The sequence below is a fragment of the Culicoides brevitarsis genome, chromosome 2, assembly GCF_036172545.1.
Source record: "Culicoides brevitarsis isolate CSIRO-B50_1 chromosome 2, AGI_CSIRO_Cbre_v1, whole genome shotgun sequence".
NCBI classification, from domain to species: domain Eukaryota; kingdom Metazoa; phylum Arthropoda; class Insecta; order Diptera; family Ceratopogonidae; genus Culicoides; species Culicoides brevitarsis.
The window spans coordinates 18,922,428-18,948,129 of NC_087086.1; the positions used below are offsets into that span (position 1 = coordinate 18,922,428).

General features: G+C 29.1%; 1 protein-coding gene across 1 annotated transcript in view; it reads right to left on the reverse strand.

The window, feature by feature from the left end:
• Window positions 1–705: 705 nt before the first annotated feature.
• The window catches only part of LOC134829660 (uncharacterized), a 43,123-nt gene continuing 18,126 nt past the window's right edge, over window positions 706–25,702 (reverse strand). The window contains exons 3-9 of the mRNA XM_063842862.1: window positions 15,280–15,323; window positions 6,704–7,301; window positions 5,550–5,844; window positions 3,297–3,434; window positions 3,048–3,235; window positions 2,772–2,985; window positions 706–2,707 (exon numbers count right to left, since the gene is read on the reverse strand). Of these exons, the coding sequence (XP_063698932.1) occupies window positions 1,350–2,707; window positions 2,772–2,985; window positions 3,048–3,235; window positions 3,297–3,434; window positions 5,550–5,844; window positions 6,704–7,228 (2,718 nt within the window). The 5' untranslated portion in view covers window positions 7,229–7,301; window positions 15,280–15,323 and the 3' untranslated portion in view covers window positions 706–1,349. The remainder of the gene's footprint in view (window positions 2,708–2,771; window positions 2,986–3,047; window positions 3,236–3,296; window positions 3,435–5,549; window positions 5,845–6,703; window positions 7,302–15,279; window positions 15,324–25,702) is intronic.

The following is a 25,702-nucleotide window of genomic DNA, read 5'->3' on the forward strand; positions in this document are numbered from 1 at the left end:
AAAACTTTAAAATCCTGGAGACTGGAGAGTTCCTGGAGAGTTTACAACAATCCGGAAGATTCCAGGAAAAAACTGGTCAAGTTAATGAAACTGCATCAAATTGATCAAATAAAAGACGTACTTCATCTTTATTTAGTACAAAAGACAATCAACTACATTGACAACAATTAATTCTTATTAGAAAATTTTAATTATAAATTCAATTGGACATTGATTGGACATGAAATTTCTCACTTTTAAACAACATATAACGGCAAAATGTGATGATCATTGCATACCTTCAAGGCGTTCCTTACCTTTGTTTTTCACTTTCAAGAAATTTTTCAATTAAAACTCATAATTTTCATTTAAATTCAAATATTTTTTGTAAGTTTTATTGCCTTTTCAAGAGCTTTTCAGTACAAATTCTATCATAAATGTCTAATAATTTCCTTAAAAACATTCTTTGCCTTACACACAATTTCTACAACTTCATAATAATATTTTTTTTTATTTCATTTTCAAATAGAGAAAAAAACTTATTCATAACTATAATTAAATATTATAACTTTTCTAAATAAATGTACAACTTTTTTATTGGTAGCTCATTCAATATTCAAGAATTATTGTAATAATAATTGTTTAAGTTCTACATATTTTTTTTTGTTCTAACAATTTTACTGGTTTAATAACTTTTTTATTAATTTCAATGAGAAACAGCCAAAGTTTTTTTATTTTTTTTTATTAATTTCGTTTTTTATATAAATCTATCAATTTCTAACATTTTTTCATCAAGAAAAAAAATTAAGAAAACGTGCCTAAAATTTCATTTTTGTGCCTTTTTTATATAAATTCATTCAGTTTCTTTCATTTTTTTTTGAGTTATCGGTACCATCTACTATAATTTTTTTTTGTTTACGTGAAAGTGTTTTGAATATTTTGTTTGCTCTACGATTACTATGATGGGGTCTCTACTAGACAACGTGGTTTAGTGTAAAATAATACAGAATCAGGTAATTTCTTGAATGTTAAGTTAGTAAAGTAGAGTTGAATGTCGTTATAGATTAAATTTAAAAAAAAAGTAATGAAGAGTAAAAATTATCACAAAACCGGTGTAGTATGCACTTTGGTTTAAATTTTTCTCGAATATTTTTAAATATTTTCTTAACTTTTAAATATATTTTTTTTAGTAAAAAGTGTTCCTTTAGAAGGAATTTTTTGATGTTGGTTACGATATTTTTTTTGAAAGAAAGACTTTTTGTCAGTCAAGGCCCACTAAATGGGGTTTTTGTGTCTAAACGAGGATAGAATTGAAACCTTTTACCATAAGTAGTAACATTTAGTGATTGATTGAGTTTTTTTTTAACTTTTTAGATTTTCGCAGTGAAAGTTTGGTTGGGATCGTCGTTGAAGAGACAAATCCGGATGCGCGTACTGTTGTTAATCTCAGAAATCCGATGGAAATTCGGGACATCCCGGTTCTCGCTGAGACTGTCACGTTTACTTTTCTTCGTGTCGGACGACGTCACAGATTCCGGTTTGTCGGTGAAGAGTTCAGCGTAAATATTTTCACTTGGTGCCTTTGGGGAAACACTTCGTTCTTCCTCTTCCTGCATGATGATCGAATCACGTACACTGCTGTACGGCAAATCGTCCAAAATTGTCAAACTACAGTCGTCTTGACGTTCGTGCGGCTCAAACATCGTCGGAAAATCCTTTCGCTCGAACTTGATCTCGAACGGATACCGTTCCTCGTCTTTGTGCGTCTTCGAGACGGCAGTTGTGGCAGATTCCTGTTTCGATTTTGACAAGTGCAAGAGTTGGTGGAGCGATGATGACGACTTGCTGTGTTGCTTTGTCTTCACGTGGAACTCGGAGTAAAGTTTGTCCGTGAAAAGCGGTTTGCCGGTCTTGTCTTTGACTGGAGTGCTTGTGTCGGGCTGCGGTTCACTCACATTCAAAATATCCGGACGAAGGATTTTTGTATCCAAATCTTGGAGCGAAAAACTCTTTTGCAGCGTATCAGAAACGCCATTTTTGAAGCCAATTTCGCTGCTGGGACGTGGCGGCGTCGTTTCACTCGGACGATCATCTTCGACGTTTCCGAATCGCTCCTGGATCAACTTGCTCATGTCTTTGTAGCGATCGACGCCGTCACATTTTGCCGCCTGCACATCCAAATGCGTGTAAGAATTCGTCTTTGAACGTAAATTCTTGAACCAACTCTTCTTCGTTGCCGGTTGAAAAACTTTCATGCGATCGTTTGTGAAATTATCGTTCGCTTGCGGATTCGAACAAACATTCGTCATGCTCTCCAAATCATTTTTGCTCAAAAAGATGATGGAATCTTCCTTTTCGTGACCACTCGAGGCATTGTGACTGCTTCCCTTGTCGGCTTTCAACAATTTCGTCAAGGGATTTAAAATTTTTAAACTTTCGCCTTTGATGCGATTCGTTCCGCTGTGGATCATGTGCGCCGGTAAGGGCTCAACATCGACATTTCGCGCAAAATCATCCGCATTAAACTGACAGAACTTGAAAATGTTCTGAACATTCGGATTTGAAACCATTTTTTGCTCATTTTCGAAACCGAGGAAACACTTGACGAGCTTCATGTTGGGCGCGACATGAATTTTTCGCAGTTGCAGGACACTTCCGTCACTCGTTTCGTCGATCGGACATGCTATCAGCAGGTTTTCGCGGGAAACGCGATGAACGGTGACAGTTTCTAGGAAAAAAATAGGAAAAAATTAATTTTACGTTGTTTTTAGGTGAAAAATAAAAATTTTTACCTGGAATCATGTTGTGTCCAACGGGCCCTGATATGTATTTCAAGTTTAGCGGTAGTTCGGTGTCGGGCGTGATAATATTGCTTATGCGATGAACGCAATCCGGATTGATTGGCTTCGTCATCTGACGATTTGTTTTAAGTACTTGCATCATTTGAGGTGTTTGATGTTCAATTTCGTAGAATTTTCCCTTGGATGAGAGTGACACGTAAATAATCTACAAGAAAAATCGATTTTTTTAATGAAAATCTTTGAATTTTTAAAGAAAAAAAATTTTACCTGTCGATTTTCACCCACAAGTTGCGCATATCTGCCACGTTCCTTCTCGCGCCCATTCAATGTGCTGCTCTGACTAGATGGCTTTGACTGATCCTGCTGCGTTCCATCCTGAAAAACGGCTAAAAGACGAAAAACTTGTCCAGCTTTTGCGGTTCCCTTGATGTAATGCGACTTGCTGAGTGGTTTATCTACGAAAAAATTTTTTTTTCAGTAAAAATTTCATTAAAAAATTTAAAAATCTCAACTTACCGCCAGTTTGTGACTCGGAATATGCCGTCAAAGTATCCACAGACAGGAATTTATAGACACGCTCTCGCACCAACTGGACAATTGAGGTGTAGCAGCACGCTGTGGAGGCGCCACGCTCATTTACGAGCGAAAAATACCCTGAAAAGACAAAAAAAATATTATTCCGTGACTTTTCTCATCATAATCATCATCACAACTCGACACAAAAAAAAACAAAGAATTTTATAACGTAACCTGACACTTTGAAGCAACAACACACCGACAACGGACGTAATTCAAGTAGTCAGTCACATTCAAACAAAAATAATGAAAGAAAGAGATATGTGTGTGGAAGATAAACATTTTTTCTTTTCTTAATGAAAGAACTTTTTTTTTCTGAAGTTCATTAAGAAAAAAAGAAACGTTTGAAACTCACACAGAGTCAAAGTCACGTAAATAGAACTTTATTCTCACTCTTTTAGTGCATATTCATTCATTATTATTAAATAATTGGCAACACATTTTTCTCACATTTAATGCCACTAAATGTTTAGGAGGACGTTTAAAAGACATTTAAGAGACGTTCAAAGAAAAAAATGATAAATTTTTTGATAAATATGAAGTTACAGTTTTTTTTTCTTCTGATGTTTAATGATGCGAATGATAATAATGACGTACTTTTGTCGTTCGTTCGCTTGTTTGGCACAGGTTTGTAAGAATTTTTATCTTTTTGCAGAACAAAAAAAAGATGAACGGATGTTGGTGCAAGAAATGGGTGCCCTATCATTAACTTAATGGCAGAGTTTAGCACATCGATCACTCTGTTATTATCCCTTTATTGTCATGTGTTTGCTTTGTTTTGTAATTTTTTCTTGATTTTTAAGGAAAAATTTGGTTTTTTGGGTTTGTCCATTATTTTTTTTTTATTTTAGTAAAATTGGAGTTTTTAAATGATTTTTAGCTTTCTTTTTAAATAATTTTTCAGATTTTTTTTTATTTTGCTTCATTTAAAATTCGATTATTTATTAATTTTTTTTTTATTTTTTTTAATTTATTTATTTTAATTTTTTAAATTAATTTTTAAAATTTTAATGTGAAAAAAATAATTGAAGAAAATAAAAACAAATTAAAATCAATAAAAAAATTATTTTTTTTAATTTTTAAAAATATTTTTATCCATCCTTCCATTTTAACATCCAGAAATTTAATTTTTTTATTATATACAAAATTTGGCTTTAAAAGAAAAAATTCTGAACTTTATTATTTTTCCATTAAACTCGAAATTTTAATGACATGTGTCAAAAAGTTAGCTTAAGTGTCAAATTTTTTTTTAATTTTTTTTTCACACTAAATTAAAAATGAATTTAATTAATAATTTTTAATTTTCAAAATTGATGAAAAAAAATTAAAATTTTGAAAAATCATTTATTTTTTTCAAATTTAGACATATTTAATTTCTTTTTTTAATTTTTATATTTTTCAAAATTCGTGATTTTTTTTTTTCATAATTTCAAACAAAAAAAATATTTTAAGTTTTTTTATTTTTTGAGATTTGAAAAATCTTAAAATTAATGTTTTGATTAAAAAAAAAGTAAAAATATTTTTTTGAAAAAATTTTTAAAAAAAATTTTGTAATTTTATTTTCAAAATAAAAAATTTTAAATATTCGAACATAAAAAAATGTTGAAAATGTTAGCTTAAATTAAATTTTTTTGAAGGATAATTTTCAAAATCTTGTGCTAAAGTCCATTAAGGAATCTTTGTTCAGAAAGAAAGAATATGCCGGACATTCCATTAAAAAAAACTTCGTTGAAACCCAAAATTATCATCACGTTCTGAATTCCTTATCTTGCCATTCCTTTGTTGACCATCTCATTAAAAAAAGTCATCCTCCTACCGTCCAAAAAAACAAAATAATTTCTCAAAACCGGATAGCATGCAACAAACAAGTAGCAAGTAAACAGTAGTTCTTTCTCGTTCAATTGTTGCTGTTGTTGCGTGGTAGCCGAAAAAAATTTTAATAACACATCAAATACTATTCCTTTTACGGCCTGGCACATTCATCCACATCATATATCAAAATAATGTGGTTTCATTATAAAATTCTTAAGAACCGTAATTATAATAATTTTCTTCGTTATTTTTTTTTTGCCAGCCACACAATGCAAGGCACACAGGTTATTGAATGCAATTGATCAAGGTCATTGCTCGCTCGTTCATTCACGAGACGACGACGACTCTTACGTGGCACGACGACGAGAGGATGAGACTTACCTTGAAAATCCTGCGGTAACTTGATGCCACGTTTCCGTGAACTCGCCTTCGCATTCATCAAATGGTACACCTTGTGATCTTTGAGATGGCGATAGAGCAGCAACAAATCTCCGTTCTTTGGTTTTGTTTTCTCGATTTCCATGCTGGTTGTCGTATTGTTGTTGTTGGACTCGTTCGAGCTGAAGGAGGTCATTGTGTTTGTGCACACGACATTTTCATCGTAAGTTAAACGAACGACTCGCGGAAGCGGGAACTTGTCGAGAAAGTGTTCGACCGGCAATGGATCCGATATTGACTGAAATTTTGAATAAAAAAATTATTAATTTTATTAAATTAAAAACAATTTAAATCTAATAAATCTAAAAAAAAGTTTAATTGATATTAATTAAAAAAGTCATGAGTCAATTTTAAGATTAAAATTAAGGTAAATAAATTTAATTTTTCCATTGATTTTTTTTTTTTTTTTTTTTTTGAAAAAATTCACAGAAGTGAAAAAATTTATTTTTTCCCTCATTTCACAAAATTAGTTTTTGAAAATTAAAAAATCCTAAACTAAGCAAATTTTATATTTTTTTAGTTAATTTTATAAACTTTTAATTTTTGAATTGTAAAATTTCCCGATTTTTCTTTTAAAATTAGTTTTATTTTTTTTTAAGTTTTATGTTATTTTTAAACGGCGATGATTGAATTCAAAATAAAATTATTTAAAATAAATAAATTTTAAAAATTAAATTGAATTGAAAATTTTAAATTCTAAGAAAAAAATTCTTAAAATTGGTGAAAATGTATTTAATTTATTTTTTTTTATCAAATTTTAAAAATTTATTATTTTTTTAAATATTTTTTTTAATTCAATTTTATTTTTTAAGCAAAATAATTTAAATTTCTTAAGGATTAAAAATTCTAGAATTCAAAAATTCTTCCCTTCTAACATTTTTTTAAAATTTATTCCTTTGAATTTTTAACAAAAAAAAAATAAATAAATAAAAAATAAATTTTGAAAAAAAAAATTTATTTGCCCTAAATTTATTTTTTTGAATTTTTAATCAAAAAAAATTAAAATTAATTTAAAAATTTAATCAAAAAATTTTTAACTTAAAAAAGCGCATTAATTTTTTTACAGAACTTAATATCCGATTAAATTTAAAACTTACATCTGTGCTAAATTTCGATCCCTTGCTGTCTCCCGTCGAGTAATCACCACCCGAGCTAAGACTGTTCATCTTGTACCGATTCCGCTGCTTCATCAACGACGCATTTTCCAATTCATTCCGTCGTGCCAAGCGAGCATTCTCGAAATCCGCCACCGAGAACATATTTGCACTCGTATCATGCGAATTAAAGCGCCTTAATTTCGGTTTGTGTCCATCTCGTTGCGCGACAATCTGCAGCGGCAGATTCGTTTGAGAATTTATCGTGGCTGGCGGAGCTTGTTGCTTGCTCGACGTTAGGTTATTCGTGATTTTGTTGAGAAAAATGATGGGACTGGCACTCGTTTTGTTGCTCGCTTTCTTGTTGTTTTTGCTGTTTTTCTTGCCGCCGCCGCTGCTGTTATTGGTGCCCGGATCCGGCATGTGGATACTCGATTGCATCAACCAGTTGGCGAGATGGCGCTGCCGCTCATACTCGATGTTGGTGAGTTGCTGGAGCTCCGTGTATTTCGTCAGGGCATCGGTCATGTTGTTGTTGCTGCTGCGTCTTTCAAGGTGTCGAAAAACGGTGAGAAAACAACAGATGAGGTCAAATGAACGTCTGCAAAGAGAAAAAAATTGACAAAAAACGTTAGAAAAATAGGAAATAAGGTAAGCTCTTTGAAATCACTTCCTGTCCGCACCACACAAAACACCTGAGATCAACACCTTTGGAGATGCAAATTTCAATTATACTTCTTATTTTATTCGAAATTAATCCGTTTTTAATTCAAATGTCGCTAATAAACGTAAAATACGAAGTACGAAGGCATTTGAAGGTCCCGAGCGGTGTGGGAGGAAAAAATTTTCAAAAGTAAATAAAAAATAAAAAAAAGACGAATATTGATTACACTTCCACCAGCATGATATTCTGGACACAAAAAGGTTCTCAGACGCACGCACGACAACAATTAATTTCAAGTCAAGCCTTTTGTAGGTGGGTGAACCGCAAAACTGCCGAGTAATGCTCGAGTCAAAGTTGCTTGCAAAAGTTAGCAGAGAGGCTTGTGACAGTGAAGTGCGCGTGGGCAAAGTCATAATAATAAAATAAAAATAAAAATTGTTATTAATTGATAATCGCTCTTAATTATAATACAGGCTTGATAATTCCTAGTTATTGAAAGATCATTAATAACATTCTTTTGAAGCTTTGATTGATCCCCGGCCCACGTAGATTTTTTTTCTTTCGAGTAACGAGGATGATTCGAGTTGGGCAATAAGTCGATACACGAGCTGAAAAGTGTGCAAAATGATGATCGTGACCCCCAAAAGCTGCTAATTAAATGCATTTATCTCAGTAGGTGAGTGCTAAATAACTCTAAATTTGTAAGGCACGTCAAATGCGTCAATTATGGACATGACTTTGCTTGATACTTGTTCGTATTTTGTTTTAACAAACAAATGAAATGCGAAATATTTTGTTTTTATTTGATACTTGACAAATTATGAATTGAAAAGAGCGCATTTTATCATTATTTTTTATTTTAATAATATAAAAGTTAAATAAAAATAAATTAAAATATTTATTTAAATAAATTATTTTAAAATATTTTTTATTGTAAAGAAATTGTTTAAAAAAATAAATAATATAAAATTCAAAAAATTAAAATTTATTAATTTATAATAAATTTGAGAGAAATATTTTAAAAAATTATACTAAAAAAAAAAAATAAATATAAATTTGGTTAAAAATATTACAAAAAATATTTTTAATTTAAAATTATTTTTTTTTAGAAAATAAAGTAAAATTAAATCATTGAAAATACAAAAAATTATAATTTTTACGCTTTTTGTAAATCAATGAAAAAATTAAATTAAAATAAAAAAATTTTTTAAAAAAAAAAAAATAAAAATATTTTAAAAATCAGAAAAATCAATATTTTTTGGTCAATTTTAATTTTTTGCCATGACAGACAAAAATTTGACCTCCAACTACTTTTTTTTTAATACTGAATGTGTTAAAAAAAATCTGCCATAAATTAATATTTTTAACATTCAAACATTTTTTTTACAACTTTGTTTCATGTATTTGTAATAAAATATGTAACATTGCAAAAAAAAAGTTAATAAAAAAAAAAGATTCCCGATGCGACATCAAGATGAAAAATGTGCAAAAATACATTCCAATCATTTTTATTTGGATACTGTTTATATTTATTTATTCACACAGCTGCCCTAATAAAAATGTTGTTGTCGCTTTAACTCGATCGGTCATGTACACTTCATATACCTCGCTCAATGCTGTTCATAGCATACGACGAAATATGGAACAAAATAAAAACACAATTCGATGAGCTGAGCATGTGTGTCCCGTACAGCCATCGCTCGTAATCTGTCCATTCACATTAAGTATCTTGCTCCGTACGCTTGCTCGGGTGACCTTTCAATGCCGTCAGATGCAATTTTTTACGTTACATAAAATAAATGGAAAAAAATTATGCAAAAGTGACGACCGAAAAAATTCTCCGAAAATTTGGATATTAAAAAATTCCAATGCTACATGATTCTGTCATGCATGAGGATTAAAATTTAATTTGAATATTTTATCTCTCCCGTGATTCATGATTGCCTTCTCTTCGATTTCTCTCTCTGGCTGGCTTGCTTGCTGCGATATGACGACAATTTATCCGCATGAATTTCCGAATGGTCCTTCGTCAGCGAGTGTGTGTGCGCGCGTAGGAAATTTGAATAGTAAATTAAAGCTTGCTGATGTTTATTATTTTATTTTAATGCAAAAATAAATTTCAGAGGAAATAATAAAAATAAATGACCAATGACGCGCGTTTTTTTGATGCGATAAAATAAACCCGAGAATTTGGGATTTTTTTCAATTTATCATTGGAATTTTTAATTTAATTATTATTTTCTTTTTTTAATATAAAATATAAATAATTTAATATTCAAAATTAAATAATTAATTCAAATAAAAAATAGTTTTTTATTTAAATAATAATAAATTTAAAATTTATTAAAAACTTATAGTTCTTATGAAAAAATTACCAAAATTATTTTTTTTCTTAAAAATGAGTTTTGAACATTTTAGTTTAATATTGATAAAAATTGTTGAATAATTTTATTTTTAATTAATTGATTTAATTAATTTCATTTAATTAGTTAAAAAAAATTATTTTTTAAAAATAATTTTGGAAACTCTAAAAAAATTAATTAAATAAATTTTATTGGCAAAATTATCGAAAAAAATTTCTACATTACAAAAAATACTAAAATTTATTTTTTTTTATTATCACTCTTTTTTTTCGATTTCATACAGCTTTTATTTTGATTTTAAGCGGTTTACGATTTTTTTATTATTTATTTTGAAATAAATTTATTTTTTAAAATTATTTATTAAATTTTATGTACTTTCTTTTAATTTATTTCAATTTCGTATTTTTATTTATTATTTTTTTTTATTTATTTATTTCAGCGACGACAGATTATCTCCGAAGGACTAAAGACGTCCTCAGTCTTATCTCAGAAATATCAATTGAGACTTTTACACAAAGGTGATTTAATGTCACTCCAAACAATAAATTTCCTCTTAATTGTCCCCAGAATCGCCGCAGTGTCTGATATACGCTCCTCACCGATCGACCTTTAATAAATTATTACAAAAGGAAACATTGTTGTTGTTACAGACACGCGCCAATTCTTTCTCCTCTCTAGTAGGTACGTAACATCTTTCGGTACGATACGCTTTAAAATAACAATAATAAAGGTGTACAAAATCGAATTTAACCCAAAGACGGAGAGTATAACACAACAAAGACGAAGAAGAAGAGGCAGCTGTAGCAGAGAAATGCACGGCAAAAAGGGAGACATCTGTCAATTTTTTTTTACTTTTCATTTTATGGCATATTGATCATTTATTGAAGTATGAAGCGAAAAAAAAAATAAAAAAATAAATAATTACATCACCTTACAAAATCGTGCATCAATTTTTTTAGCTTATTTTTTTTATTATTAATTTAATAAGTCACACATGTGTTGCTCTTAAAAAAATAAATTTCGTGGCATGACACCCCGGAACTGAAATTCATGACAAATTTCGCTGTTTGTAAGCTTATAAGCACGTAAAAAACGTGTCGCTTTGCTCTCTTGGATTCCCTGCCTGCTGCGATCACTTATTTGCATATTGCTGCGAATTTATTTTTTTTATAGAAAAACGTTTTTTGGATCATCATGAGTTTAATTTTTTTTCGTTATACTTTTATTTTCATCAAAAAGGGAAAAATCGTGAATTTTGTCGCGATGAAGTAATTTTTTTATTTTTTTTTTTTGTAAATTAAAGTGTAATTCCTGACTTGCCTAAATTTGTCATGGAACTTTCAAAATAAAATTATTATTTCGTAAGTAAATTGCCGATGAGACAATTTTCTGCCAAACAGAGTTAGAACTTAATTACGAGTCATTATGTTTATTTTTGAATAAGGCACAAAGTATGTTGCAGAAGGAAATTATGCTGAAGAGAATATAAATCCAAAGCCGGTTAAACTCATGGCTCAATTAAACGTACAAATCGACTGTAACACAACATAATAAGCACATGTAGGAAACATACATGAGAGACGAAGACGATGACGACGACGACGACGATGGTAATTGTATAGAATGAGGCACACATATTTATTATAATTAACTGTATCGTGTCCCATATTTGTGCCGTCACATAGTAAAAATAATAATAATAATAAATTTTATGGTACGTTGCTTTACTTTTTGTTTTTTTACTCTTTTTCAATGTTGATTCCTTGAGTTTCGTAAGAAGAATATTAATGTTAGTATAATTGCTAGTTTCAGTTTAGGCAGAGAGAATAATAATATTTGAACTTGAATTATGCTCAGTAAACATTCATAATTTTCAATTAGTTATAGTTTGGATTTATTTTTATTCAAATTTATAATTTTTATTTTTTTAAAGTTTATATTTTTTTTTAATAAAATTTAAATTATTTTTTTTTAAAATAAAATTCATAAAGAAATATTTTATTTAAATTATTTTTTTTTGCGTTTTTTGGTTTAATTTTAATTATTATTTTATTTCATTAAAATTAATTAAAAATTTGTATATTTTATTTATTTTTTCATTATTTATTTAAAATTTATTTTGGATTTATTTTCATTTAAATTTTTTATTTTAATTTTTAAAAGTTTAAATTTTTTTATTATTAAAAATAATATTTTTTGAAATAAAAATTTAAATAATTTATTTTATTTTAATTAAAAATACTTTTGTAAAATATTAAAATTTTTTATTGAGACAGTAATTTTAAAATGATTTTTTTTATTTAAAAATTTTTATTTTAATTTTTTTTTTTTTGAAAAAAGAATAATTTGATTATTAATATTAATTGTAGAATTAAATTAAATTTATTTCGAAATTTCTATATTTTTCAATATTTTTTTATGAAATTAAAATAAAAAATTATTATTTTTGTATAAATAGTATTTTTTAAATAATTCCTTTAATTAATTGAAAAAAAAATATTAAAAAAATTACTAAAGAAAATAAAAATAAAATAAACATACACTTATGAATAAAAAAATAATAAATCAATAAAAATGAAAGTAACTTATCAGTGTTAATTAATACTAATAAAAAAATTAATTAAATAAATGTATCTTAAAAAACCAATATATTTTTTTAATGTTAAGCATAGTAATTTATTAATTTAATTTTCATTTTTTTTTTCAAATTAATTAAAACTTTTTTTTACAATTTTCCCCTAACTCCTTAACAGTCGAACAAATATTAAAAATCAATTATTATTTTAGCCAAAGTAGATTTTTATCTTTTCCAAACTATATGTTCATATAGACGCCTAGTTTGGTACGAAAAAGTAATAATTATTACACAAAAGCACTATTATTATCATGTTTTTATTGAAGTTTGTAACAAACGCCTCAACCTTTCAATTTACTTTTTTGAAACTTATTAGAAATGAAAAGTTAATTCATAAATAATTACCTTTCATTTCTTTCATGTCAGTATATTTACAAGTTTGTTCAATTAAAATAAAAAACAAACTTTGAATGAAAGAAACATATTTTAAATAAAGTGGCATCTTAACAAATGTAATACTAATAATTTTCGGTATTATTTATAGAAAAATCGAAAGATAGGAAACGTTCTCAATGTGTGTACAAATTATTGTGAAAAAAAGTGGAGCAACAATCAATATTTATGATCGAGCAATTTATTTATATTTTTACACATTTTTTTGTGTAACTATTATAATTTATGTGAATTTTTATTTTTTAGCTGTTTTTCCTATTATATTTTATTTTTATTTATATTTATTTGTATTTTTTTCGATCGCTTTAGTTCAGTAGAGTATAAAATGTACGAAAATTGATCAGACAAAATACCAGTTTTCAGTATTTTTTAACGTTAATAAGAATTATAACTGATCGTTCATGTTGTTGTTGTTGTTGCTTTTATGTACACTCAAAGCATATTCTTTTCTAGGTTGCACTCTTTTAAGTGTTGTCGATTGTACAAGGAGTTCGTGTACTAGCCTGATTTTTTATTTATTTTTTTGCATAGGAAGTCGTCGTTGTGTCATAAGCAAGCAAAGCGCGCGCGTACCGAGTCAAAATGAAAATAATAATAATAAAAAAAGAAAAAGAAGTTAGCCTTGTCTCTAATTTCTGTCTCTAAATTGTTATTTTAAAGTGGTTACATACTGATATTATTATTATTTGTTGTTGTTGTTTATTATTAAATGTGCTTAGTTTTGTTGTCTCTCTCGCGCCGCTGCTATGTAATTTAGAATGAAGTTAAAAAAAAACATGAAAAAGAACAAAACTGGTCATTTATGTTTTTTTTTTCTTTAATTTTAAATTTATTTCACTAAGTGGACTCATTTGTCATTTTGGCAAGCGCGCGTACAACTTTCAAGTCGTCGTCGTTTGTTTCAATTATTTCGGTCAAAATCCGTATTTGGTGAGCTTAGTGCGGTGTTTTTGCGGAAACAGGTCTCGAGAACATTGAAATTCAAAATACATCTTCGGAATATTCAACTGGTGACCTAGCTGCGGATTTTGTGTTTTTTTTGCGTTTCATTAAAAATATTTTTTTTTTGAAACTTGCATTTTATTGAAAAGATCTACAAAAATTAAAACATTTTTTAAAATTCGATATTTTTTCTTAATTTAAATTTAATTTATTTAAATTATAAATTTAATTATTTTTTTTAATTTCTAGAATATTTTACAAATTATAAAAAATTTAATTTAACCTGAATTTTTTATTTTAACAAAAAAAATTATTTAAAACTTTTTAATTAAAAAAATTTTTTAAATTAAATAAATTTAATTTAAATTAATTAATTAATTTTAAAAATAAATTTTTTTATTTTTTTTTTTAATAAAAATTTTAAAAAAATCAAAGAGTTTTTGATAAAATTCTTGTTTTTACTCGGTTTTTACGAAATTTTCATAATTATTATTATGAATGTGAAGTTTTTAATTTTCTCTTAAAATAAAAAATTAACATTAATTAATTAAAAAAAAATTAAAATTTATTTAAATTCAATAATATTTTTAAAATAATATTTTAAATATATTAATTTAATTAATTTTAATTCATTTTAATGTTTTATTTATTTATTTTTTTATTATTATTTTTATTTAATTTTTTTTTATTAATTTTTTTTGTAAATGCGAAAAATTTAAAGAGCTTTTAATGGCGACAGCAAATTCATTAAAAATCATACAAAAAAAAAATTAATGAATTTTTTTTGACATTTCATCCTCTTTTGTCATCAAAACCGTCACTAACACACATTTCAAGCAACATATTGGCATTGCCAAAGTGACAATGACGACTGCAACATTGCTTTTAGACATAATTTAACGGTTCATTCACTCATTGAATTTAAAACTTCGCTGAACACCGACCAAACAAAGCAGATTTCTACGTGTGATAATGTTGTGTCACTTCAAAAGACAACAAAAAAAAGTTTAATAATAATAAATATTATGATATTAGTTCACTTCACTTCACGACAACGACGACGACGATTGATTATTTTATTACATTGACGATGGCAAGCGATTATTATCCAACCATTTCGGTCTGTACGCAAAAAAAAAACAATAATTTTCATCTGATTGAGCATTGTTTGTAAATTTGATTGGCGTTTAAATGACGACTGCATGGACAATCGCACACACAACAACAAGGTTGCCTTCATTTTAACACTTCATTTTTATTGTTACTCGAATTAAATAATTATTTTTTTTTGCAGCAACTAAAAAAAATTAATGATAATTTCGAAATTAGCTGCGAGCACCACAAAACTCGTGTTTTTGAGAGAAAAATCAAGTCTCTCAATGAAAAACCACAAAAAAAAACGATGTGTGGTAAAAATCTAAGCGATACATGACTGGAATAATTAAAAGCAACTTCTGAATATCACATTCATGGATGAATTATTCCGTGAATGACAAACGTGTGCAATTTTGACGACTCGCATTGTCTTGTCTTGGTAAAAAAAAAAAAAAAAAAAAATGTTTCAAGCTATTATTTGACTTACCAGCATGAAGTTGTCTGAAAATCTAAAGTTGTCTCTCATGGAATCTGGAATGAAACAGAAAAAAAGACGAAAAATTAATTAAAAATATAATTTACGAGAATCGAAGAAAATGAAAGAAGAGATGTAAATTTTTTGGAATGCGTTTAATTTCAGGCGAATTCTGGCTGACCGACCATTTATGTGATTGAAAGTATTTTTTATGTGTTTGTAACAAAAGAGCATCGATGTTGTCAGAAAGTAATTTATTTCGTGTGGATTGGTTTTTTTTTGTTTGTGAAAAGAGACGAACAACAAGAGGAAGAGAAACGATCGATGATGAAAAAAAAGTGCGTGATATCTCTTTTGTTTGATCAAAAACGGAGTTCTGCAAACCACAGCTTTTGAATAAATTACGCCGAGCACATCAATTGTTAGTTACAAGTTAAATACTTGGGCAAAGACACATCACTTCACTTGCATAACTCCATGCTAAAAATCTCAATCAAAAAAAAAAATCGCCATTTCTCGCTTTTTATTGTAGTAAGTTCCTCCATCATCATTCAGTCTGTATCTACTGAAAAAAACGTGCAAACACACCATCATCATCACACGCGGATAAAGAAGAATTGAAGCACGAGAGAAGAAAATAAGTGCAATGGTATTGATTCGACCTTAAACGGCCTTTAAGTAACGGACAATGTCTTTCGTGTAAATACATACAGAAAAAACGTAACAAACGACGTACGATAATGATGTGTCTTCAAAAGAGAGCTCTAAACAATAATAATAATAAGGCATCTATTATTATTTCGGTTTCTATAGATTTCTGTTTTTCTATCGCAGGCACGCAAAATGGACCGATTCTAACAAAGCAAAGTTTACACAAAGTGAAACGAAGCGAAGGAACGTTGTTTGGCTTTGATGTTAAAGCGGATGGATAATGATGATGATTATGCGAGTCTACAGTGGATTTAAGAGATTAAGAATAAAAGTAATAGAAAGGTCAAACTCGTAGCGAAAAAAAAAAATAGTGAAATATATAAAGAGTTGAACGTGATGGTAAGACGGTTGAAGAGTTTTGAAATAGATGAAGAGACTTTGTAAAATTGTTGCTTAATCATAAAACATGATTGCGAGGATTTTGTAAGAAGACTTTATTAGAATGATCAATTCAGATCTGCTTGAAATTAATTCGAAAATCTTGAAGTGATTTTTTTAAAGAGATTTCTTTTTATTTTCAGAAAATTCTCGGACAGCAATATCTTCTAAAGGTGTCAAAAGGAACAAAAGAATTTGAAAAGACAAATTTTGTAAGCCTTTTTCTACAATTTTGGGGCCTATTTTAAAGAATTTTGTTCTACCGAATGCTCGGGTCTAAGTTTTCAAATTGATCAAAAAAATTAATTCAAATCAAATCAAAAAAATTGTAAAAAATCTCAAAAAATTTTTAAAACTGAAATTTTTTAAATTTGATTTGAATTAATTTTGATTTAAATCAATTTTCAAATCAAATCAAAATAATTTCAGTATTTAAAATTTTTTGTTGTAATTTGTCAATAATATTTAAGCGCTTCAAACTTTTTGATCTGTTTTTTAACTTACTGAGTAAAAATGTACAATTTTTCACTAATTTTCATTTAAATTTGAGCTAATTTTTAACATTTTTTCTTGAAAAGGGGGGGGGGGTATTTTACTAAAAAGTACGTCGTAAATTAGGGGGGGTCTTTAAATTTCGACGGTTGCCGATTATAGGGGGAGCTGGGGGTTAAATAATGTCCTTTTTTATCCGACGCCGTAAATGGATGGCGCCTTAGCCTGGTACATCCAGAATTGTCTCTAATCATATTCTTGCCAATTCATTAGTCTCATGTATTCCAACAATTTCAAGATCGTACTTTCTGTTTGGGCAAATCTTGCAAATATGTTTGATAGTTTGAAGCTCTTCATAGAAGCAGAAAGGAGATTCATTCTTTCCCCATTTGTACATCAGGTAATTACACTTGCCTTTTTCACATCTTATTCTGTTTAACTTCGAGCATCAATGTCTTGCTTTCAAATTCAATCAGCTTATGGACGGATCTTCAATGAGCAGCTTTTTTAGTACACAGAGTGAGTTTCACAAACAAGAACCAATTTTTTGACGGATCTTCAATGAAGAGCTTCTTTACAATACTTTGAAAATGTGCTTGAACAAACCATGGAACTATTATCTACTACACTATAAAGACGGAATTGACCCCGTAGATGTCTTCTTTGCTATACTCAAACAGTCTTTTACTATTTTTATCACATCCATGAGAGGGTTTGTTGTATCACTAGAAGGTCAGAAAGATACAGAACCACAAATGAAAACATCGTCTGATAAAATTTAGGATTGTTAAACTCTTTTTGCTATTCTTTGCCTTCTAATGGAACATCAAAATATTTTTCGTTTCGTAATTCAACGACCTTCTTATCATCTCTTCTAATCCATTCCATGTTTTGTGTTTTTATTTCCCAAAATGGCATGGAGATCAGATAGATCTGTCCTTAAGGCAGTTAACATTCTTTCTGCAACTCTCACTAGCTGCTCGCAATGCAAACTTTATTGTGTAGAGATGTTACCTCATCCACTGTTTAAAATTCATCAGACATTTATAATTAAGCGATGAACATGCGCGCTCCACCCATTTACCCTAACAAACACTTATTTTCACTTTTTTCCTATCATATCATATCATTACAACATAGACATCGCTGCACGTTACTTGTTTGTTTGTTGCTGCTGCTGCTATAAAATGAATAAAATGCACATTGTTAAAAATAAAAGCTCATAAGCATCTAACTGTTAGTTAATGTTTGATATGTACGGACTTGCATGAAAGGAAATAAAGGTACATGTTTCGTTGTTTGTTGTTGCTTTTAATGGTATAAATGCATTGCAATTACCGAAGGTGGTTTTAACCTAACTGACATAGAAAGATAAAACTACCAAGATAAGTCGTGTTGTATGTTTTAATAATAAAATAATAATAATTGTGTTGGGTACGATGGATGTTCTATGGCCAGGGCACTTGAATTATGTAGAAATAATCGTTGTTACGACAGTCAGTCAGTCACTTCATGATCAATTAGGCAATCCGATTCGTGTGGCGGGCGGTGTGCTGTTGATGATTTACTTCAAATGAAAACTCTTGTGCTCCCATTTCGCGTGCATTCCTCTCTTACACTCTCTTACTTGCATTCCTTTTATAGAAATGTAACATAACAGCAGCGGCAGATAGCATGATGATGTCATGCATGCACGGTACGTATTACTAAAAATATGCATCAAACGCATTCGCACTCGGTCCATTCACTCCGTGTGGTGCTGTGCGGTGAATGCGCATATCTCCACCATTTGTTCCAACCAGTCGAAGTAAGTAGAATAGAAATGCCTTCAGTGCAAGAAACGTGTGTGTGTATGTGTGTTATGTAAAAGCATTGCGGAGGGAGAAGAGAAAAATTGATAAATCAAGGTCGTTCACATTTCGTCATCATCTCGCATCGTCAACCAGCATTCCGTACGAGCAAAAGTGGTACATGAACGCAGTTAGCAAAAAGAATAAAATGTAATTCTGGTTGTTGTACTCGTTTCTGTGGATTCAGGCATTTTGAAAGACCTGGATACACTTTTTTTTTTGCTCATATTGTGAACGTTACACATGAGCTAACTCATTTTTCGGATGAAAACTTTACAATGTATCGGAATAAGGTTCAGTGGATTTTTAACATGTTTTTGCCAAAATGTTCTGTTCTGTTAACCGTCCTTCACCTCCTACACGACAACGTCCCACTACCTACTTGAGACGCCCTCAAAGTCACTTATTTGCAATGTTCTAGCTGATTGTTTATTCCCCATTGTCATGTTTATTGCCACTTCACATGCATTTTTCATGCATCATGCATGCATAAAGAGCTACTTACGATGCAAATTTCCTTTGTTTCGCGCGACATTTCGACAGTGTACGTCAACGAAATGACAACTGCTAAACTTTTTTGCTCGCTAACGGGCTAATTCAATAAACTCTGGATTTTTTTCGTTCTTTAACGAGACTGATGCTGATCATTATGGGCAACAGGGTTGTAAAAACTATTAATTTAAACTTGAAAGATTTCAAAAGTTCTAACTTGAACTTGAATGAAAGACAGGGTCGAAAAAACTTTTGATGAAAAGAGTTTGATTTTTTAGAAAAATTAAAATTTAAACTTTGACTTAAGTAAAAGCAAATTAACTGAATTAACTTTTTCTTTGACTTTTAATAATATAGTTAACTTAAATTTGATTTTCACTTATGCAAATACGAATTTTTATGACTTAAACTATTTTTGACCTTGGCCGTAGACTTAAGCAAAAGAAGCTAAAATAAGTTGACTTAATTTAAAATTAAGCTATTAAGCCAAATTAAGTCAATACAAAAAGCTTTTAATTTTAACTTAAGCTTTCAACTTTAACTTAAGCAAAATAAAATGTCCAAAGTTACTTAAAAAGCAACTTTATTGAGATATAACGATTTTTGAAAGATTAAGCTTTAGGAAGATTGCCTGGAAAAGCTAATAAAATAATTTAAAAATTTTGACTTAAGCTTAAGTTTCAGAATAAGTAAAATTAAGTCAAAAATTTGTCGGACTTTTAACAGAACTTCGAGTAAAAATCAAATTTTTTTAAAATTTAAAAAAAGTAAAAATTAATTTGACTTAAGTCAAACTTAAGCTTAACTTTACTTAAGTTTTTTTCATTAAATTTAGTTTAAGTCATAAGTCAAAATGACTTAAGGACTTTTAACTTAATAAATTTCTGCAACTCTGATAAAAAAAAATTAAATTAAGTTTTTATAATCTAACGTAAATTTGACTTAAGAGACTTAAGCAAAATCTTAAATGAAAAAAGTTAATTAGTACCTATCGTTTAAATTTTTTTTTCAACCCTGATGAGCAAAAAAAAAAAAAAAACTATTTTTTTGTGAAATATCATCGCTTCGTCATGTCATGTCATGTGCGAATGTACTCATCCAGAGTGTTCAGTGCATGCAGTAAATGAACTCATTAAATATTCATATAGTCATCCATCAATATGGTTTATTTCTTCGCGTTTTTTTTTATGATTCTTTATCTTATTTTTTGTTCTGTGTGTCGAGACAGAGAGCACAAAGAATGATGCTGATGATGATGAAAAAAATAAAATAAAATAAATATAGAAAAAAAGTTTGTTCATTTGCTTTGAAATGTGTTCTATTTTAAATAAATATTCTTTTATTGATCATTTGTCATATTTATGCGGTTTTTTACCTTTCAGTTGTTACTGCGCTGCTTCGCATTCACAAAAGGAACGTGAATAAATCTCGTTTGATGCAGAATTCCAAACTACTACCAGGTAATAAAATTTTTCAAATTAAAGAGAAAGCAACAAGAACGCAACGAGAGAACAAGACTAATTTCATTTTATTATGATAATAGTGGCTATTTTCTTACACTCTTCTTCGCTTCTTATGAATTCATAACCTTCTTAAACCTCGTATTTTTTTCTCATTCCATTGCCAGTCTCGTTTCTCGAGTACAACATGCAAGAAGTAAGTCCACTATATAATTTATAACGGATTCTGTATAATTTTTTTTTTCACTGAATGTTTTTACATTTTACACAAATACACTCTTGCATACGTTGGATATTTATTACTACTTACTTTTCTGGTCAAAGCTTTACCTGGTGATGGGTCACAATTGAATCGCGTCAAGAATAACTTTTCTCTTTTTTCTAATGAATTGAAACGATGTTGCGCGTTGGCGTTAGTTTATTGCAGCTGCTGTTCCTGATGATTATTATTGCAAATTTATTTAACATATTTTTTCAATTAAACTTTTTTATTTTTTCTTGTCCTGATTTCACGACTAACTAACGATAGTAACTTGACGACTTAGAAGGTGTAGTGTAGAGAGTAAAGAGGTTGAAGAGTGTTTTGAAGAAAAAAAAATAAATAGCTCACGTGCGCGAACATGATCTCGTGTTGCATATCAACTGCACAAAATCATATATTAAATTTTATGTTTTTTTATTATTTTTTCTATACAGTTTTTTGCAACGGCTAGCAGTTTTTCAGCAAATATGTACAATATTGGCGTTTATTTATAGTTTTTGAACGAGTTAGTTTTTATCGGGCGCTTTTCAAATGTTTTTTTTTCTTATTTTATTTGCAAAATTTTTCCAAGGTAAGTTTTGTTTTTTTTTTAATTTTAATTAAATAAAAATTAAATTAAATTTTAATTTATAAAATTCATAAATTATTTAAAATTTATTTTTTTTTCAGGAAAATTTAATGATTCCAATTAATTCAAACCAAGCATTTCTAAATTTTCCCTTGGTAATTATTTTTATTATTTATTTTTTTCAGGTAAAATTTAATGATTCTAATTAATTCAAACCAAGCATTTCTTAATTTTCTCTTAAATTAATAATTTTATTAATTAATTTAGTTAATATGTAAATAAATCAATTTAATTAAGATTCAAATGATTTAGGCATCAAGCATCCTTCTATTTTTTTCTAATTTAAAATATTTTTTTTAACAAGAAAAAAAATTCTAAACTAATTAGACAAAAAGTCAGATAAAAATATAAATTAATTTTAAGACAAAATAACTTTTTATATGTAGGTAGGTATAAAAAAATTCAAATAATTTCAAAATGATATTTTTTTAATAAAAAATAATTATCGTAAAGTGCCCACTTGCTAGAACTGCCCTCATAGCTGTCGATATTCGTTGCATTGTTGTGTAGGAATTTGCGTTCATAAAATATAATACAAAAAAAAACGTAAAATAAAATAATAATAAAAATAGAAAGTTTTTTTCGGAATAATTTGTATGCTGCTTGCATCCCAGGAAGAGAGTGATATCTTAATGTCTCGATCACTTTTTGCCAAACCACGTAGAAATTAATACAGAAAAAGGTTTGCATAAAACCATCATGTTTTGCACCTTTTCTCAATGTTTTCGTAATAATGTAACAAACATCATAAAATATCAGTTCACAGATAGAAACTTTGAGCGCATCGAGAGACGTGCCACACAAAAGACATGAACAGTTGCGGTTTTTCCATATCTTCAGGAATTCGTATTTTTTTATGTGCGGTGAGCAAAGAATGACATTCACTGGTAGCTGCTTTGGCCTTACATAATGCCGCCCGCTTATGATCACGGACGTCTTTGAGCCGAGCCTAAACACTACCGCAAACATCGCTACACGTTTGTTTCTTTAATCGTTTTATGAGTTTTTTTTTTGTGTTCGTCAGCAGTAACGAGACTTTAACAATAACAATAGCGCTCGAAAATCAGCCGAAAAAAAAGTTTATAGCAGTTAAATAGATAAAAGTGTTAAAACAGCACACATTCGTCGGATGATGATTGTTATTATACATGACTGCTCTTTTTGTTTTCTTATATAACGCGACGACGACAGACGAAAAAGTGTAAACAAAGCAGTTTCGTTTTTGTTGTGACTCGCGTAGATTTATTAAATTTTAAATGCATGTGCATTTAAATGACACTTTTTTGTCGATGTAAATCCGTTTAGGCCCATAAATGTTAATATCTCCACGATTTGTCATTGTACATGTCGTTTAAACTGGGGCCGTTATCAAAAATTTATTCAGAAATCCCGTCCTTTTTGTTCACACTGAAATCGATAAAAGTCCAACCTACATGTCGAAAAGTTGTCCCTTTGTCGTCTAATAAGCGATAACTTGTCAAAGTTGTGTTTTGATCTCCCACACGTTGTTTCGGGTTTTGATTAATACACAAGTGAAGTAAAATAAAGTTTACTACTCGCCATTGTTATCAAGTAACTGTAGTTGTTGTTGTTGTTGTATTTACTGGAATGCCAAGTCAAGCCACAAGGAAGAAAGAACCGAGAGAGTTAAAATACGACCGATAATAAATAAAATAGAATGCGGTAATAACTATCATTTTTTAAGTAAATAGAACGACGATAGAAGTAATCAAGGGCATTGTGTCTAGGTAGGTACAGATCTGCCATTTATAACGTTAGAAATGTAAAAGTTTTAATGGAAAAATAATCATAGGTAGTAAGTTTGCGCTACTTTGAGGAAAGAATTAACGTGTCTCCATAGAGATTTTTGTGAGATGGGTTACGAGTTGTTTGCGAGAAATGAAAATTTTTTAATCAGGTGAGTTTGAATTCGTCAGATATGTTCAGTGGTTCGAATCATGAAAACATTTTCTGACTCCAATCGTGCTAAAAGTTTACTAAGATCTTTTAAAAATAATTTGGGATCTTCTGAAGATAATTGGTTAACAGCCAAAGCTCATAAACGTTTAATGAAGAAGCTTACGATTCCACAATGAAGTAGAACTCTTCGACAGATTGTTGATCGAGCTATTTTCATATCTATTCAAAGGCGGATCCAGGGGGCATTTTCTCCCCTTTTTCAGCTCAATATGTACTAAAAATTACAAAAAAGACCTGAAAATTGTTAAAAATTACAGATTTACCCCCCTCTCCCCTTCGTAGGTTTCTGAGAGCCCCCTGGATTCGCCCTTGTATCCATCTCATCTTTTCTTATTTGTACTTAATTCTAACAATTCTTTTCAATTCGTTCTTAATTTCAATTCTTTTCTGAAGCCCATTGAAGTCGACAAGGTTGGTGAAGTCATTGTAGAATCTGATGCAGCGAAGAATAGGTGCGTTGTCGAAGTACTTTCTTGTAGTTATTGTCTGAAAAAAAGGCCTCCGGCATCTTAGTTTAGCTCCAGTATTTCCAGTATAGAAAGGTAAGTTGCCTAATGACAATTAAAATTTATAAATTAATCCTTAAAATCTATTCCAATTAATTCAAACCAAGCATACAAAGATATTAAGAAAGTTGTCGTCAAAGAAACGACCGAAAGATATCTTATTTTGATTTTTAAAAAAAATTCAGCATAACTAATACATTTAAATTTGGCATAAAGAATACAAAAAATTGATATAAATACAAGTCAAAAAATTGGATATAAAAATTAATTTAGAAAATGAAAAATAATTATGGAAACGTCCTAATTTTATGTGTTCTGCGAAAAATTATTTTTTCACAATGCACATTTCTTAAATTCACTTGTACAAAATTATTCACTACAGTAACTTTAGTATTTTTTTTAGTTAGCTCAAAACTTGGCTGATTAGAAACCATTACTATTAAAAAATTCTATTTAATATTTAGGTAAAATTCATGAATTTTTAACTGTTCCGCACGTTAAAGAGCACAAAAAGTCGTCTGTTACCGGAAATTACTTGGCAAATGTTAATTTTTTTCTGTAGTAGTTTATGTTTTTTTTTTCGTTGTCTATTCTCTTGTCTGTCTGTCGCTTTTTTTTATTATCATTTATAACAACATCGCGCAGTAATATCATCATCATCATCATGGTTGGCAAACATTCCATTTGTTGCTGATTATTTATTTATTTAAAATATTTATTTTGCAGAAGATGACTTTTAACTCTCTATGGAACGACGAGTTGAATCATAGCGACCGCAAGAATAGAACAATGTTGTCCATACATTTTATTACCACATATTTGGAATTTACCGTTTCAGTTTGCATTTCTTCAGTTGTGTAATGCAAGAACTGGCGACGAGGAATGCAAGAAGCCGAACAAAGTTTTCTAACTCATTCCCATGACTTTTTGGGCTTTCTTTGCATGTCTCTCTCATTAACTCTTTTCTTTTGCTTAACAAAAAAAAAAAAAAGAATAAAAATTTTAAAATGTATTTTTTTTTGTGGAAGAAAAGAAAAGAAATAAACATTTTTAAAACATGTTTATTCCACGAATTACTTTTATTTGTCAATTCTGCTTATTTATTTATATTTATTCTTTGCAATTATTATCATTTTACAACATTTTACCTCTCTTCCTTGCCCATTGCAGACAAAAGAACGAAGAAAGTATCCGTATGCAACTGCTGGCAAGCCGAGCCATGGAACGAAAGAAAGAGAGACACACATTCAGAGTTCATTAAAATTGTTTGTTTAATATTACATAAAACATCGCATAAAACAAGGTTTTTCAAGTTATACCATTTTACAAGCGCGCTTACTTGCATTCAACGAAATTTCTGCCCATTCGTTGTATGGCACGTACAAAAGATAATAAAAACAAGTTTTGGGTTGGCTAAAAAAATAAAAAAAAAAAAAATGAAAAATGTTTGGAAAGGAAATGGAAGAATAAGTAAATTTTAACTGTTGTTTTGTGTTACGCGAGTCGTGCCGTGGCATTTTGCATTCGTATTGTTGAGTTCTTGACATTTAAATCAATATCAACTATAATTTGTTTGTTTGATAAACGAAAAAAATCGATTTGTCTTGCAAAATAAACAAATCCAAGGAGTTTTTAAAAAGTTTGTGTGATTGTCTAGATAGTGTACTACAATAAAC